General features: G+C 43.7%; 1 protein-coding gene across 2 annotated transcripts in view; it reads right to left on the bottom strand.

The window, feature by feature from the left end:
- The window catches only part of FBXO42 (F-box protein 42), a 92,697-nt gene that overhangs the window by 24,077 nt on the left and 52,367 nt on the right, over positions 1–16,253 (bottom strand). The window contains exon 4 of one of the 2 annotated variants that reach the window (XM_034753183.1): positions 12,045–12,179. The exons of the other annotated variant lie outside the window; for it this stretch is intronic. Coding sequence (XP_034609074.1) covers positions 12,045–12,179 — 135 coding nt within the window. The remainder of the gene's footprint in view (positions 1–12,044; positions 12,180–16,253) is intronic. 2 annotated transcript variants of the gene reach the window in all.

Below are 16,253 nucleotides of genomic sequence, written 5' to 3'. Positions count from 1 at the left end.
ACGGAGTCTACACCAGGGTGGTGGGGGGGAGGGGGGGGCAGAGAAAATCTCCCACCAATTTACCTTACTCTTCTTGTCCGGAGGTAGAGTACAGGGGTCAACTGGAGAGCAATCTGCAGTCGATTTGGTGGGTCTTTACTAGACCCGCTAAATTGACTGCTGGTGGATCGATCTCAGAGCGTCGATCCCCGCTGTAGTGTAGACCTGCCCTTAAATTAAGTGTCTAATCTCCAATATGGCTCACCCCTTCTAAACACAAATATAGTGATTGATTAACCTCCCAGGGGCTCTCCCTCTGCTCCTGCACACACAGGCACTGCATGGATGAATTCATTTGGAACATGAAAAGTAGCAGTTCTAGCAAACTTGCAAGTGCTGATTTCCCATCCCTCAGCCTTGACATTTTCCATAATTTAATCAAAAAAATTCCATTAAAGACATTTTCCACAACTGCACAAATGGAGAGAGCAAACTAACTGCCAACCTGCCAAGGATGGACTAGCCAAGGGGGTCTATGTGCATCTGGTTCAGAATACCTGAATTTCATGGAACCACAGACCTGAGTCTTGCAGGGTCAATCCAGGCCTTTATTCTCCTGAAGCACATCAATTAAGGGTTACATTTTCAAAAGCAAAGTGGCTTAGGAATTCAAGTCAAATCTACAAGTGACTAAGGATACATCTACACTACAGGGGGGAGTCGATTTAAGATACGCAAATTCAGCTACGTGAATAGCGTAGCTGAATTCGACGTATCGCAGCCGACTTACCCCGTTGTGAGGACGGCGGCAAAATCGACTTCTGCGGCTTTCTGTCGGCGGCGCTTACTACCACCTCCGCTGGTGGAGTAAGAGCGCCGATTTGGGGATCGATTGTCGCGTCCCAATGGGACGCGATAAATCGATCCCCGAGAGGTCGATTTCTACCCGCCGATTCAGGCGGGTAGTATAGACCTAGCCTTAGGCTCCTATGTCCCAGAGACTTTCAATGAGATTTAGGCTCTTAAGTGCCTTCTGAAAATGGGACTCAGGGTACAATTTTCAAAAATGCCCAAGTAGCCTCCAAATGTAGCAAACTGCAAGATATGACCAAGCCTCTGTCTGTTCTATTTGGACAGCAAAGATCTCATGTCCTTGGCCAAAATTTTTACTCCCCACTACTGCTGGACAGTCAGTTGCTGCCCTGTACCAGAGATGTGGTGGAATTTCAGTGATGCTGTTATTCATAAAATTGCTTTGGGATCCTCCCGGGATGAAATGCTCTAATAAATATAAAATTATAACCATATTTCTCTAGTCACCAGAAACCCTCTTCAGACATGCTTTCGCTCATACCCATTCCCATGGTTTTCCCAATGCAGCCTATCATTTTTAAAGGTCTTTTTTCCTGCACAGTCCACTATGGCACTGAAGAGGACCACTGCAGGGCCACTGAAGAATCTTTTTACAATCCGTTTGAGTTTGTTGAAAGTGGTAGACAATGAGACGTGTCCAATACATTTAATTTCAAGGGCAAAACTCATGTCAGAAATACTATGTATTAAAGGCTATAATGTGGTGACGTATCAGAAGGCCGGCAGCATGAAAGATCAATTATAGCAGTCTCACTCAACCTTTCCAGACTACTGTACCCCTTTTCAGGAGTCTGATTTGTCTTACGTACCCCCAAATTTCAGCTCATTTAAATATAACTTCCTTGCAAAATCAGGCATAAAAATATAAAAGTGTCACAGCACATTATTACTGAAAAATTGCTCTCATTTTTACCATATAATTCTAAAATAAATCAATTGGAATATAAATGTTGTATTTGCATTTCAGTGTATCGTCTATAAAGCATTATAAACAAGTCGTATGAAATTTCAGTTTGTATTGTCTTCCCTAGTACTTTTTATGTAGCCTGTTGTAAAACTAGGCAAATATCTAGATGAGCTGATGTACCCCCTGCAAGACTTCTGTGTACCACCAGGGGTTGAGAACCACTGAACTACTATGAGAAGAAAAAGCCAGACCTAGACATAAGAAAGAATTATACTAAGAGACTGGATTTACCTCGGGCGTACAATAATCAGATATGGGTATTAATTCAGCCATAGTGACACAGTTGGTAGTATATCAGTCTACTAAGAACAGATATGGGTTCAAATGAGATCTAGTAACCCCAGGGCCAAATGCTGACACAGTCGCTGGAAAGGGAAGTTATGTAACGTTGCTCTACAAGGGCCTCAATAGTGAATGCAGGATTCATGTTCTACACAACTAGTAAATGGAGGGAAAAGAGCAGAAAAACTAACTGAGAACGAACAGGTTGGGCAAAAATACCTACAGATCCTGCCGTCCTAGTGCCCTTTTCCAGAGTATGTTCAGTGTCTTTATGTCTGATGAGGGAAGTGTTACCAACTCAAAACTAAGAGCAGTCTTCTCCTCTCTCTTGCTAAGCTGTTTTTTTTTTTTTAAAGCTGCACTGTAATTCAGGTCTGACTTTAATCCTGGTTTTCTAGTGTAAAACGTTTACATCCAGAATAAATACTACTCAGCACCAAAAATTCCAGCTGCGTTTCATTTTAAAACATTCTATACTGAACTATTTGATGGCTAAAGACAGCAGCTGAGGCCAAAACTAAAATGACTACTCAGTGATCCTTCCTAGGTTTTGACCGGCACAGTCAGCTTCTTCTGTGTGCTCCATACCAGATATCGGGGCTTACTTCCTTGTGCTCCTTGCATGCCTCCTGCTATGGCATGGCTTTAGAGTACTTTAGACCAGAGATTCTCAACCTTTTTCTTTCTGAGCCCCCCTCCCACAACATTTTATAAAAACTCCACGGCCCACCTGTGCCACAGTAACTGGTTTTCTGCATATAAAAGCCAGGGCGGCGTTAGGGGGAGCAATCACGGCAATTGCCTGGGGCCCCAGGCAACAGGGACCCCCAGAAAGCTGCATTGCTCAGGCTTCAGCCCCGGGTGGCAGGGTTCAGGGACCTGGGCTTCAGCCCCATGCGGTGCGGCTTCAGCTTTCTACCCTGGGCCTCAGCGAGTCTAACGCTGGCCCTGCTTGGAGGCCCTCAAGGCCCCGGACCCCTGGTTGAGAACCAATGCTTTAGACAACTGATTACTGGTGTGCCCAGACCAGGACCTATTCTGTTCAGTGCAGGTGCACATATTACAGTGTTCCCTATTTTAATGCATAATAGGAAGATAGGAATTGCAATACAAGGGCAGACAAGTGTCTGTCTAGTTTAGTGTCACCTCCACAGGGGCCAGTACCAAACGCTTCAGTGCAATTTACAAGAGATCATTAACAATCGGAACAACCTTTTTTTAAATACACTAACCTCCGGCAGATAGTGGCTGGTTTATACTCTGAAACATGGGAGGTGCAGGGATTAATCCTAATGCAACTGTAAATATTTCCATTATCCATACACATTTTCTCTTTTTGTATCTTACTAAATTCTTGGACTGTCTCGTGGCAACAAGTCCCACAAGTTTAGAGCTAGTCTACGCTACAAAGGCTTTGCTATATTGGCAAAAGGAATTCTTCTGCCCATATAGTTAAACCACTTCCACAAATGACGTGAGCCTTATTAGCAAAAGAACTCTTGCCGGTGTAAGTTATGCCCACACAGAGAGCCATAGTTGGTCAGAGATGTGATTTTTTTTCCAATACTGCTAACCAACATAGCGATGTCAGGAAAACTCTGTAGATTTGGCCTTATACATTGCGTATAACAGTAACTCCTTTAATCTGTTGTCTTTGTGAATGCCCCTTGTTCTATATCAGGAGAAAGTAGATAGAGAAAAAGTAAATTGCATCTGCCTAAACACCATTATTTTACATACTTCTATCACATCCCCTACCCTACCCTATCCTGACTAAATTAAACTAGCCTGATGTTTTTAGTCTCTTCTCATACAGAAACTTTTCCATCCCTCCCATTACTTTCATTGCCCTTCTCTGGATCCCTTGTGCCTCTGGTATATTTTTTTGAGATATCTCAAAAAAATGTGCCAGAATTGAACACGGCAGTCCAGCACAGGGTATACTAAAAATTTAATGACAGTTTCAGCATTTTCTATTCCACTCTTTATGCATTCTAGCATTGATGGCTTTTTTAAATGCTGCTGACTATTAAGTAGATATTTTCACTGAGCTGTCCACAATGATCTCCCCTGCTTTTTTCCTGTGTGATTATAGTTAATTTAGAACCAAAAACGTGTAACTGGAAGAAATAATTTAATTTACCCTTGCAGTTGTCGGTATTACATTATCTACCATTTTCAACCAACTTCCCCACTTCTATGAAATCTCACTTTCTAAACTTTAGTGTCACTGTGCTAGTGTGTATACACACACACACACACACACACACACACAGTGACACTATATATACACAAAATAATCCCTCCTGCTAGACTGTTGAACTCAGTTATATGATTGCTCTTACCTAGTCGCTCAAATAGCCTCTTGTATCAACTCCTCTGCTACTTACGAGGTTAAAGCAGCCTCTTACCTACACTAGAACTAGCTGTTCCAAGAAACAAACAAGTGTCAAAAATTGCTTCTCTAAGTCCTTGACCTGACAACATGACCAGTCTGAGGTAGCTGGAGCCACGTAAACACCAACAATGATTAGAGCCCCACAAATCTGCAGATATCCACTTTATATCCACGGACATGCGCATTCGTGGACAGCCGTGAACCATGTTTTGTATCCACACAAGGCTCTAACAATTATTAAACTTCAGGCTTATATATGAGCAGTTTATAACAGCACTTTATAGGCAGGCAAAGTCACTTGGTCTCGATGAATGCAATAATCACCTGAAAAATAAGTGCGTTTCAGAATATTTTCTAGCCACAGAAACACCAATGATAGAGTAATTATTCAACTGGAGAGAGCACTAGACCAACAGGAACGGAATCATTTCCTGAATACCAAACACACATTACTATTATATATGTTGCATTAATGCTCACATGTGCTTGATACTGTACGTACACACAGAGTTCCTCTCCCATAGGGCTCAGAAAGTGTGCTAAAGCTGTACTTTAAGGTGATCTGAAAACAAGGACTTATAATTATTTGACTGCCCCTTCCACCTCTGTGGTTTGAGCATTGGTCTGCTAAACCCAGGGTTATGAGTTCAATCCTTGAGGGGGCCATTTAGGGATCGGGGGGGGGGGGGGAAATCATCTGTCTGGAGATTGGTCCTGCTTTGAGCAGGGTTGGACTGGATGATCTCCTGAGGTCCTTTCCAACCCTGATATTCCATGAAATTTATTCTATGAAATCATCATCATGTGTTAGGGTCTGAAATCAAACCAGCCAACTACCGTCATCATTGCAATTGCCCAACACAGGCCATGTTATAACATTACAGCTACCTCAGAGCCCTTCTGAAGCCAAGAGTGGGCCCATAGCGGTCACATCAGTGGTGCTCATGTATATCATGATTTGAGGAAGGTTTTGTTGTCCATTCTTCATATCCATAATGGGATAAAAGTTAATAGATTCCAGGTTTCCGCTTTTAATGCCTGCAGTCTCTAGTGCACTGCAGTTCAGGTCCATGACTGATTTTTGTTAGCACCCAAAGGTTTCCGGAATAGACCATTTCTTTCAATTGGTTTATGCCTCATCCCCAGCTACAGAAGGGACAACCATCTGTGACAGAACTCTGAACAAGGAAGCTCATGTTCGAATCTTGCCAGATTTAATCAGGTGCTGCTGCTACAAAAACTCACTACCATCTCTTAGCAACATCTCTCACTGTTTCATGAGCGCTACAAAAGCAGAACTTTTGCTCGGCCGGAGTCTTTTGGGCTGTTTTGTCAAGGTTACACCACAGAATTCAAAGGCCAATGACAGTACAAAAATGACTGAAGGCCAACTTTCTTGCTCTATCATGCCGCAGCCAATGCAGCCTTCCAACACCAGAAAGGCTGCATCTAATAGCAGAATGTTGGACAGATGACAAGAGCATCTGTCCTAGCTCATTCACAGTCTTTTAGCTTTACTGAATCAACATCAAGTGCATCTTCCCACTTCAGTTCAAGAGGGGAATTGTGACCCTAAAACTCCAGTGGCCAAGGTTTGGTGAACCCCGCGTTTGCCATTGGGTGAAAATACTCAGCATCCTACTGATCAGTAGAACAGTCACCTAAATAAGCGCATTCAGCGTTCATTGTGACAACATCTATGCTCTTATCACCACACCCCGACACACACCCCGACACACACACACACACACACACACACACACACACACACACAGGAGCAGACACTGTGTAGAGGCTGGGGAGGGAAAACATGCATCAAGGACTCCTGGGGGAATTCTGTGCCAAAACTTAAAAATTCTGCGCACAAGATTTTAAAACTCTGCATATTTTATTTGTTAAAATAATGCAATATAATCATGCTGGTTTCAATTATTTTGGTAATTTATTTAAACGACAATATAATGGATGAAGGATGGGGGTGGGGAGGCATCAAAGGAAATCCCCAACCCCCTCGGTAACGTAGCTGGTATTGACCCTTTACTTCTGGTTATTAGTCAAAAAATATATGCAGCCATATGCTCAGTGTTAGATCATAGCCAACTGAAGAGCAAGTGAGGGCTGGGAACTCAAACTCACAATTTATATTGGCTACTGACCATCTCCAGGAAGGTCAGTAGCAAACAGGGCATGGAGCACATTTTGATAGGAAATGTTTTCAGTCCAAAAATTTAGACCAGTTCTAATCACTAAAGCACCGTATGCATTTATAAGGCCACACTGTCCTTTACACCACTGTGGCAATGTGAAGGAGCCTTATCATTTTTACACCTGTTTTATACTCCTGGGGGAAATTCGCTAAGAACAATGGGAACAATTCACTAAGCAGGCAAGCGACTACATTCTGCTCTGCCTGAGGGGACAGAGCCTGCCTCCCCAGAAACACCGCAAAACCCTGCCCCTCCACACAGAGTGTGCCGCAACAGCGAGCGAGAGAGACAGAGTGTCTTTCTCTCACGCACATGAATGCCCAGCCTCCCGTCCCACCAGTGATTTGTCTCTCTACCAGCTGCTCCAGGCGCCCAAACTGACCTGCCTGCACTGCCGGGGAGAGGCACATGACCTCTCTTGCAGTTTCCCTTTGCTTCCCCATCAGAAGTTATTTTTCTGCGGGGAAGCAAAGAAATCTGCGGGGGCCACGAATTCTGCGCACGCGCAGTGAAACAAAATTCCCAAGAGTAATCAAGGGAAGGAGAGAGTCACAGACATAAGAAATAAGGTTAACAAAGCCAGCTGCTGGAGCGATCATCCGATACAAGCACTGTGTTACTTAAGAAAAATATATACCACCCAGAATATTCTAGATAAAGCTTTTAAAGTGAAAACTTTCTGCTCATCACATTTTTGGCTAAAGAATTACAACCAGGGTAGGAATGTTCTTTCCCAAAGGAATTGGACCTATAAAAAGGGTCCTGTGACAAGCTGTCTCTGGAGAATAAGGAAGGGGTCAGTGCTTTTAAAAAGCTAGAATTAGTTTTCCCTTGTTTATGTTTTGTTAGGGCCCCAAGAGTGAATCTGTGAGCCAAGGAAGAGAAGGCTCCCACTTCCCCAGAGACAGAAGGCTGGGATGGCCTGGTATAGGGACAGGAAAGCACCAGGAAGCACGTTCTGGAAAGTTTTACCCTCTGCTCTGACTGGAAGGGTCTTAGTATGCATGTTCACAGCAAACAGGAAGACGTAAGCCATGAGTCTACTGAACCCTTCTGATATCAGAGGGGGAAGGGAAGGCCATTGCCTGGTGGGCACTTTTCATGGCAAAGCAAGCTGAGGAAAGGGAGGAGTTTGGGAACTGTACCCTCCCCAGGTAGCTGTTGGGAAGACAGCACCAAGGAAGGAGGCGATGGCTGCTTAGCTAAGAATGATTTGATGAGGCAGAACCAATGGAGAATGCAGGCAGGCTCTGAAGAGCCTCATCTACTTGAACAGCATTTGGACTTCAACTACTGTTGTGTCATGGTTATTCCTGGGATTTCATCACTTTGGGGAACCAGTTGGTATGTTGTCATGGTTGTGATGCTAAGATAAACACCTGGGTTCTAACATCTGATCCCTCTGTCCTCCCTCAACACCCCCCCCCCCCACACTAGTGAACAGGGGCCTCCTGACAATCTACTGTGGACTGTGCCGTAGGGCTTCTGCTACTCAGTCAGAAAACGTATTTTCAGGTTTGACACAAGGCCTAAGCACACAGGAACCAAGTGCAGGGCTCCAGCAGAATATAAACCTATGAACTGAATGGGAAAAGAGACCAGAGAAAAACGTAGATGATCGAGGAGTTCCTTTGGCAAAGATTAACCAGAATGACGACTCTTTGGGGATACACTCTTATGTCTATTTATCCAACCATGATCTATTGCTACACTCGGGTGGACTGATTAATGTAAACCAGGGGTGCCCAACCTACAGCCCACCAGAGCATTTCACAAGGCCTGCAGCCTACTTCAACCCAATGTACTAACAGCCGATTCACGCTCCCAGCACCTGCGTTCTGTTGTGGTTTCTAGGCACCCGGAAGGAAAGAATCCTATTTAGTGCATTTCACACTGGCCAGGCACATTCTACATATTCCAGAGATCCCACATACAACATTAATGCCTACAGCTTCAACTAGGGAGCCCAGCCCAGCCTGACCTCAGCCCTGAATCCTGGTAAATCCTCCAAGCCTGGCTGACCTATTTTCCTCCTTAAACCAAACCTCCAGGTGTCCTTTCTGAACTCCATTCCACTGCAGCTGTTGCATGCATTTGTCTCCCTCTATGGCCCTGGCTCTCTCCCCTCCAGTTGGTGGTGAGGTTGCATGCAAGCCTCCCAATGACCCTGGCTATCAATCACCTCTATACACACTCCCATCTGCCCAACACAGATTTGCATGGAGAAGTGGAATCTGCAGATTGCTGGGATAGGAATGTGGCCAGAAGAGTGCAAGGGAATAAAGGTTAGAGAGGCTCCCCTTTGCTCTGTTTCAAAACCTGCTACAGGGTATTAATATTTTTAGCTCTATTAATGTTAACTACATTGTTAATTTAAAAAGAAAGCCACTGCCTTGGTTACAGATATAAACAGAGTATTTTGAAATCTCAACAATGGGGGGTTTCCTTTAAACCAGAAGACATTATTTCACTCCTCCCTACGTCTTTGAGAGAAAGCAAGCATTAGCCAATTTTTTCTTTGAAAGCTAAATATTTACTGCTTGCTTAAGCACAATATCTCAGTTGGGAGATGCTGTACCCAACCGTGTTGTCATTTAGTCTAATTCCCCCAAAGGACAAAAACAAAGCGAAGACAACAGGTCTGAACTGAAACAAAGTAAGCCCTTCACCTGCAGCCAGTGTGATCCATTTATGGAATTCTGGCAGTAGGGATGTGACTGGCATTAAGACCTTTCTCAGCTCATTTTAAAATCCTTAGATTGGGCAGCTGCCAAAGCATTCAGCCTGGCCCTCAGTCAACACACTTCAGCTTGCTTTAATAGCCAGGTCTTCCTCGCTCTCTCAACAAACCAGCCGTCCAAGAGGCAGAGATAAGATGGAATATGGGAAGGATCAAAGAACTGATTCCTGAGCCTATGAAATGGGATTAAAATAGCTCCTTGTTCTTCCTCCAAATGGAAAAACAGATTCCACAGACACTAAACTAAATATCTGTCATGCGTCTTCCTTAAGGATCAGCTAGATCTTAATATATGATAATGGAAGGTGTACTTTGAACTACCTCTGGAAGCAATTCCATTGTCCACTTAGCCATCAATTGTACAGTACCAAAATTTCTTCAAGACATAAGCAGTTTCTCGCTACCCAAGAGGCATTCATTCTAAATAAGCACACGAATTTGCCATATCAGATCAAAGCCTTTGCCAAATCTAGTATCTGGCCTCCTGCAGGGGCCCTGCCCCTAGATTAAATCTCACCCCATAACGTGTCGCGAGTTAAATGTGTAATACTGGAGCGGAAAGGCAGGGAGTTGGGACTCCTCCCTATCCCCTATAGGCAGATAGCTTACACTGAAGCACGAGATTTGATTTCCCTGTGCAGAACGACGTGTTAATAAAATTAGCTCTCCTTTTAAAGCCCACCTGCTTCCTTTACCTCTGCCTCAAGGTGCAGTGAATTCCACATGTGCCTTAAATGTCGTTTCCTTTTATTTGTTCAAGGACTTGTTTGAATTTAATGTCCTTACTCGGTTTTTCTGTCTTTGCCCCTCTAATTTCCTACTCTTTTTCCCAGGCAGTGAGAACGCTGTGGCAAGGACATCAAAAGGCAATTGCTATGTGCAACAACCACCAGAAGCACTAGCATGGGTGAGTCATCTCATCTGAAGACAGAAGGAGAAATGTGCTCTGTTCAGCTAGACTCCTTGTCTGAAGTTTCAGTTGCGATCTGATCTGGGCACATGTGCTGATGACAGCATGCAGAAATATTTCCTCAGGGGATCTTCCCATGGGACTTAACTCTGACATATTCCCACAGGACTTGCTCTTTAAGAGCGCTGTTTGTTAAGACAGTGGGAATTTTTCTGTACACATTATGGACAGAGGGATCTAGATGCAGATCTGGGTGCTAGTATCTGGATTCATTAAACACAGTAAGAACATTTTTTAAATAAAAACGAACTGCAGGCGATATACTACATTCAGCCTCAATGAAGAACCACTGCCAGTTACATAGTCTTCCCCACCCCTCACCAGATTAAATACATTCGGGATGGCACAGCATTGCAACAACAGGAGAGGAAGAAGTCAGTCTGATCATACACATGTTAAGTTATTGCATTGTAAGAAGATTTTAAAAACTATGAGTTTTGATTATGTTGCCCATCACTATCTGAGCACCTGCAAGGATTAGTTATCAGACCGATCTTCAAATACAAGACCTTCTTAAATCAGCAATTTGAGCCTCAAAAACAATCTTGACACCTTCATCAGCTCCCCCTTTTTAATTGTGAGAATTGTGCCGCTGTAAGATCTCCTGTGTAGCTGCTCTTCTGTCGGCATAATGAAACCACCCCCAATGAACAGTGGTAGCTACGTCGGCAGGAGAGCTGTCCACATGGCACTTGTCAGTGAAACTTATATCGGTCACTTTGAGCTCAAGTCTAAGCACTCACTACCTGCTTATTTTTAACCCTTAGATACAAGACATTGGATTTTCTGATTAAAAACGCAGTTAATGTCATCTGGACCTAACTCTCCAGGGTGAGCATGAAAGATACTAAGGGTAGGGGCCATCTTTCTTCTGTGTCTGTACAGAGCCTAGAGTTCTGATCCATGACTAGGGCAGTGCTAGGCACTAAGATAACACAAATAAGTAGTGATAACACTGTTCTCCCATTGGCTTCCCTTGTTATATAGCAGGGCACCTCACATTTCAAAGAACTGCCTCTACTCCTGCAGTTGTTACACTTTTGCACTGAAATTGGAGTTATATGGAAAAAAAAACATGTTTAAACAGATTTTTAATGTTTAAAACCACTGTGGGAAATAACTTTTAGCCCTTTTCTGCTCTAGCTCACACGATGGGGATTGCATGAGTGTACCTGTTTCCCACGCTCCTGGTTGCCGTGGGTAACCAGCTGAGACATGTTTTATCCACTCCTCCAAATACCTGAACTGGCAACCGCCGAAGTTATTCAAAGCTCTCAGCACTGGGACAATGACTTCTATCAACCCAGGCTCTCAACTTCACCTAAGTGTCACTAATTATACATAGCACAAAGTAGCATTAAACAGTTTGCTAGATTACAGAAAAGGCATTCAACTTGCACCACAGTACAGTTCTCTGGATGGAAGGACACCAAAATACTCTGCATTTACCAACAGATACAACCTAAAAAGCATTCAGCTAGAGAAGCTAATGATGATAGGAATGGGAAAGCTAAGTATTAAGTTGTATATTCCCTATAGGGAAGACACTTAGGGCCAACTTCGGGTAGTTTACTGTAAGGAATAAGAATAAGAGCAACCAAAGGTCTTTAACATCTGTCACCTCTCACCTGATGCCAGAGGCCGGATCCACTCTTTGCTATTGAGGTCAAGTCTCCAGAGGTCATTGAATGCAGCATTGCAACTGCTCTGGGTGCAGCCACCAAACACATACATTGACTGATTAGCATCATAGTAACATGCACCTAAAAAGGAGGAGACAAAAAAAACAAAAAACACAATCCGTTAAAATTATCTCCCCCACATTTTTGATAAAATTAGGAAATTTTCTCAGAGAAAATACTTGTTATAGTCCTTTAAACAAACACTGAGTAGTCTAGAAGTATCACGGACCAAAGTAAACCGACAGCAACTTTGTAAAATGATTATCCAATCAAGTGGACCTGTTCCTGAAAGTTTAAAAAACCTGTCACCTCAAAGCTCAGTTGGGGCTGGTCTACACTGCAACACTGTCAACAAAACTTCTGTCTTTCACGGGTACTCCTCCCCCCCCACCCCCCGAAAGACAAAAGTTTTGCCGAAGCAAGTGAATGCAGCTTTGTCGGCAGGAGCACTCCCCCCTCCATCTCGGAACTTGCTACGCTGCCAAACAGCTGTTTGGTGGCAGCAAGTGCTGAGAGGTAGGTGGAGGAGCGGGGACGTGGCGCGCTCAGGGGAGGAGGTGGAAGCGAGGTGACATGGGGAGGGGAGGCGGGGATGAGAGCTTGGCTGCCGGCGGGTGCAGAGCACCCACTAATTTTTCCCCATGGGTGCTCCAGCCCTGGAGTACCCACGGAGTCAGCGCCTATGGTGCACAGAATCCTCCACATTAACAGGACTACGGTGTACAGCACATAGCCCAAGTCTACGCAGATAGAGGGAGATTTTAAGTAACATAATATTTTACATCTACAAAGAACTTTTTGTCCTGAAGCACCACAGAACACTTCGCAAGCTGCCAGAAGGCAGCTCACTTTTGGGTGGAGCTAGCAGGAGCTGATGCACAGCAAGCTACATAAAAGTGACAAGAGGGTAAAAAGGGGAAATTTTGGCTAAGACTGAAGAAAACCCAGATTCTTACACTAAGACATGGCTCTATAATGCCTACATTTACCCATCTAGGTTTTTATCCCATGGTACCATCACTATGGGATCAGAGCACCTTCCACAAAAGAGTAAACAAGAACATACTGAACAGAAACTATAAATAGGTCCTATCTGCCCTAAAAGAATGACAGCGACTTGTTCCTGCCAGGGTTTGAACATGGGGCTACAGGAATTCTGGATAGACGCTCTCTGAAGTTCAGACTACTAAACTATCCTGACTAGCGAAAGAGGCCAACATAATACAAGATGAACTTCCTTATTTGAGTATTTCCCCTCAAAGTCTTGGGTTTCCTTGTTATCTCTTACGATAATGAGCGCTTTCCCTCGTATGTTCATGAGTCCTGTACAGTTACGTCATCGTTCAGTGTGGCAAGGACGCCCTTTTTCATGTCTCTCATCTAAGCCAGTGTCAGTGACTGGGACATGAATGACAGACAGCTGGCACAGGATCACCCAGACAAGACAAAGGTCAGGGAGAGGCCGGCTGGGGAAAGCAACTGGAAGCATTAGCTAAGCTTTCATAAGCCTCCTTGACTGAGGTTGAGCATCTGCTGTTTGTAACTTGAGCTTGCAAACTGGCGAAAGGAAAGAGCGGGGAGAGAGATTTTAAATTCACGACAACTCTTCCAGATGATCAGGTAAACTGCAAGACTGTTTCCAGTCTGTGCTTGGTGAGGTTTCTCTCTTCTCTGGGATGCAACGGTGCTAGTTACCCATGCCTTTGTCCCCTAAAGATGAGTCTACTGTAATACACTCTACATGGGGCTGCACCAAAAGACTATTCAGAAACGTACAAAGTACAGAATTCAGCTGTCTGCTTACATTATGTTTCAAGCAGAGAGCACGTTATACCAGCACGCCATGATCCACATTGGCTGCTTATTAGTTTCTGGGTGAAATGTAAGGAGTTGGTTTTGACGATAAAGCTATAAGTGGTTTGTGATCTATGGAGAGAGACTGCATCTCACGATGAACAATTCTGACAACTGCAATCAAGCCGTCAGTCCCCTGGTCTGAAAGGGAGGGATGTCCTCCATGAATGGTCCTCCACCCAGGAATTCAATCCAGCTTTGATCTGAAATAGCTCCAAAATTTTAACCTTCAAGGTATGCTGCAAAGTTCATCTATTTTCTCGGAGCTTTGGCAAGAGGCACATGGCATGGCTGGAGGTGGGGGAGAAGTTTATTTCCTGATATTTAATCTAGATTGTGATTGAGGGCCTGGCTAGACAGGTTACTGCATTTGATTGTGTATTTTTAATATCGTACAAGTACTTGGAGTTCTGCAATAAACTGGAGAGGGTTCAGAGAAGAGCCACGAGAATGATTAAAGGATTAGTAAACATGCCACACCCCTGCCTTCAAATGGTTTCCATCATATACTGGGTTTACAGTTTGGTTCAATGGTTGTGAGCACCTGAACTAAATAAATTGTTCCAGCACTCCTGAAACATGCCTTATAGTGATAGACTTAAGGAGTGCCATCTGTTTAGCTTAACAATGAGAAGGTTAAGGGATGACTTGATTACAGTCTATAAGTATCTACATGGGGAACAAATATTTAATAATGGGCTCTTCAATCTAGCAGAGAAAGGCATAACACGATCCCATGGCCAGAAGTTGAAGCTAGATAATTCAGACCGGAAATAAGGTGTAAATTTTTAACAATGAGGGTAATTACCTATGGAAACAACTTACCAAGGGTCATGGTGGATTCTCCATCATTGACAATTTTAAACTCAAGATTGGATGTTTTTCTAAAAGATCTGCTCTAGGAGTTCATTTGGGGAAGTTCTATGGCCTGTGTTATATAGGTGGTCGGACTAGATGATCACAATGGTCCATTGTGGCCTTGGAATCTAGGATTAATAAAGTATCCTCTCTTTAGTTCTGATCTCTGCTGAAACATCAGCCCACGAAGATGGCCTGTAATGTCAGTAAAGGCTTGGCATGCCCATCTGCTGTTCCAAACCTTGATTACATTTTGGAGACACCATTTCAAAAAGCAAAACCATCCCTCTCCAAAACAGAGGGCATTGAGAACTGGCACTTAAGTTTCAATCAGGATTCACTGATTGAATACATATTAGTACTGATACATCCAACCATTAAGAAAATCCAAAGTGCTGCAGAACTGCACTGAACAAAGTGATAGCAATGCTAATACTAATATTAAATATATAAACATAAAACAGAACTGTCCCCCCGAGGTGGCGCTTATAGGAATGTATCTTTATTTTAGTTCAAGGAATCTCTAAGGGAAAATAAAACCTAGCAGAAAAGAGCAAGTTGTAAATCACGCACCCCCACAAAAAGAGATGTATGTATAGCAAGAGTGAAGTGTTCTAAGCCTTGGGAAAACTAAAGGGCATCTGCTGGGGTTTGCAGAGAGCACTGACCACTGTCCTTGTCAGGGACGGGGATAGACCAGGAGAACAACAAATGAGAATGTCAACGTTCAGCCAATGAGCTATGGTGTAGACCAGCCTGTGGCTAATGGCCTAACACAGAAGTGAAGGAGTAGCTCTAATTATGCAAACAAAACCTCAGCAACAGATGTGGAAGTTCAAGACCAAGCACCATCATAAATAACCTGCAAGACAAGCGAAGCAAAGCTATATGAGAAATAGCGGACAGGAGGGTGGTAATCTCCCCAGGAAGGAAAGAAGGCTGAAAAGAAAAGGAAACTTAAGGTTGTCAGAGTTCACTGGAGCTGCACCTTTTACAATATTAGAGCTCCGTCTTCGCAGCTTTGATGAACCCTGATATTAGCTCTCCGTTGACGTAAAACTCAAGGAGGACACAGTGTATTTGGAAACTGCACCAGCCCTTCCCGTCCTCTAAATCACAAGTTATGGAAGTAACTGGAGTCAAAATATCAGTGACAGAAAATAAAGGGAAATGTGGACTAAAGGGAGCAAGTGGAGTGATGCTCAAACTCTGGTGGCCCAGGGGAAATACTTTAGGGTAGGTCGCTGTTACCAAAGGTCACTGTTCACAGGGTTTATTCTGAACTCAAAGTCAGTTTATTCAAGACTAGTAAAAGGGTAAGGATGTCCCTGGATTTTACTGATCAAATGCTCCTGCCATAATTCTTTAACTCAGTGATATATCTGTAGTGTCAATGACCCTTTTTTAACACAGCCCACCCATAGGCACACCAGTCATATTCAT

Source organism: Trachemys scripta, chromosome 19 (genome assembly GCF_013100865.1).
Source record: "Trachemys scripta elegans isolate TJP31775 chromosome 19, CAS_Tse_1.0, whole genome shotgun sequence".
In the NCBI taxonomy this organism is placed as follows: domain Eukaryota; kingdom Metazoa; phylum Chordata; order Testudines; family Emydidae; genus Trachemys; species Trachemys scripta.
This window is presented reverse-complemented; position numbering and strand designations above follow the sequence as displayed.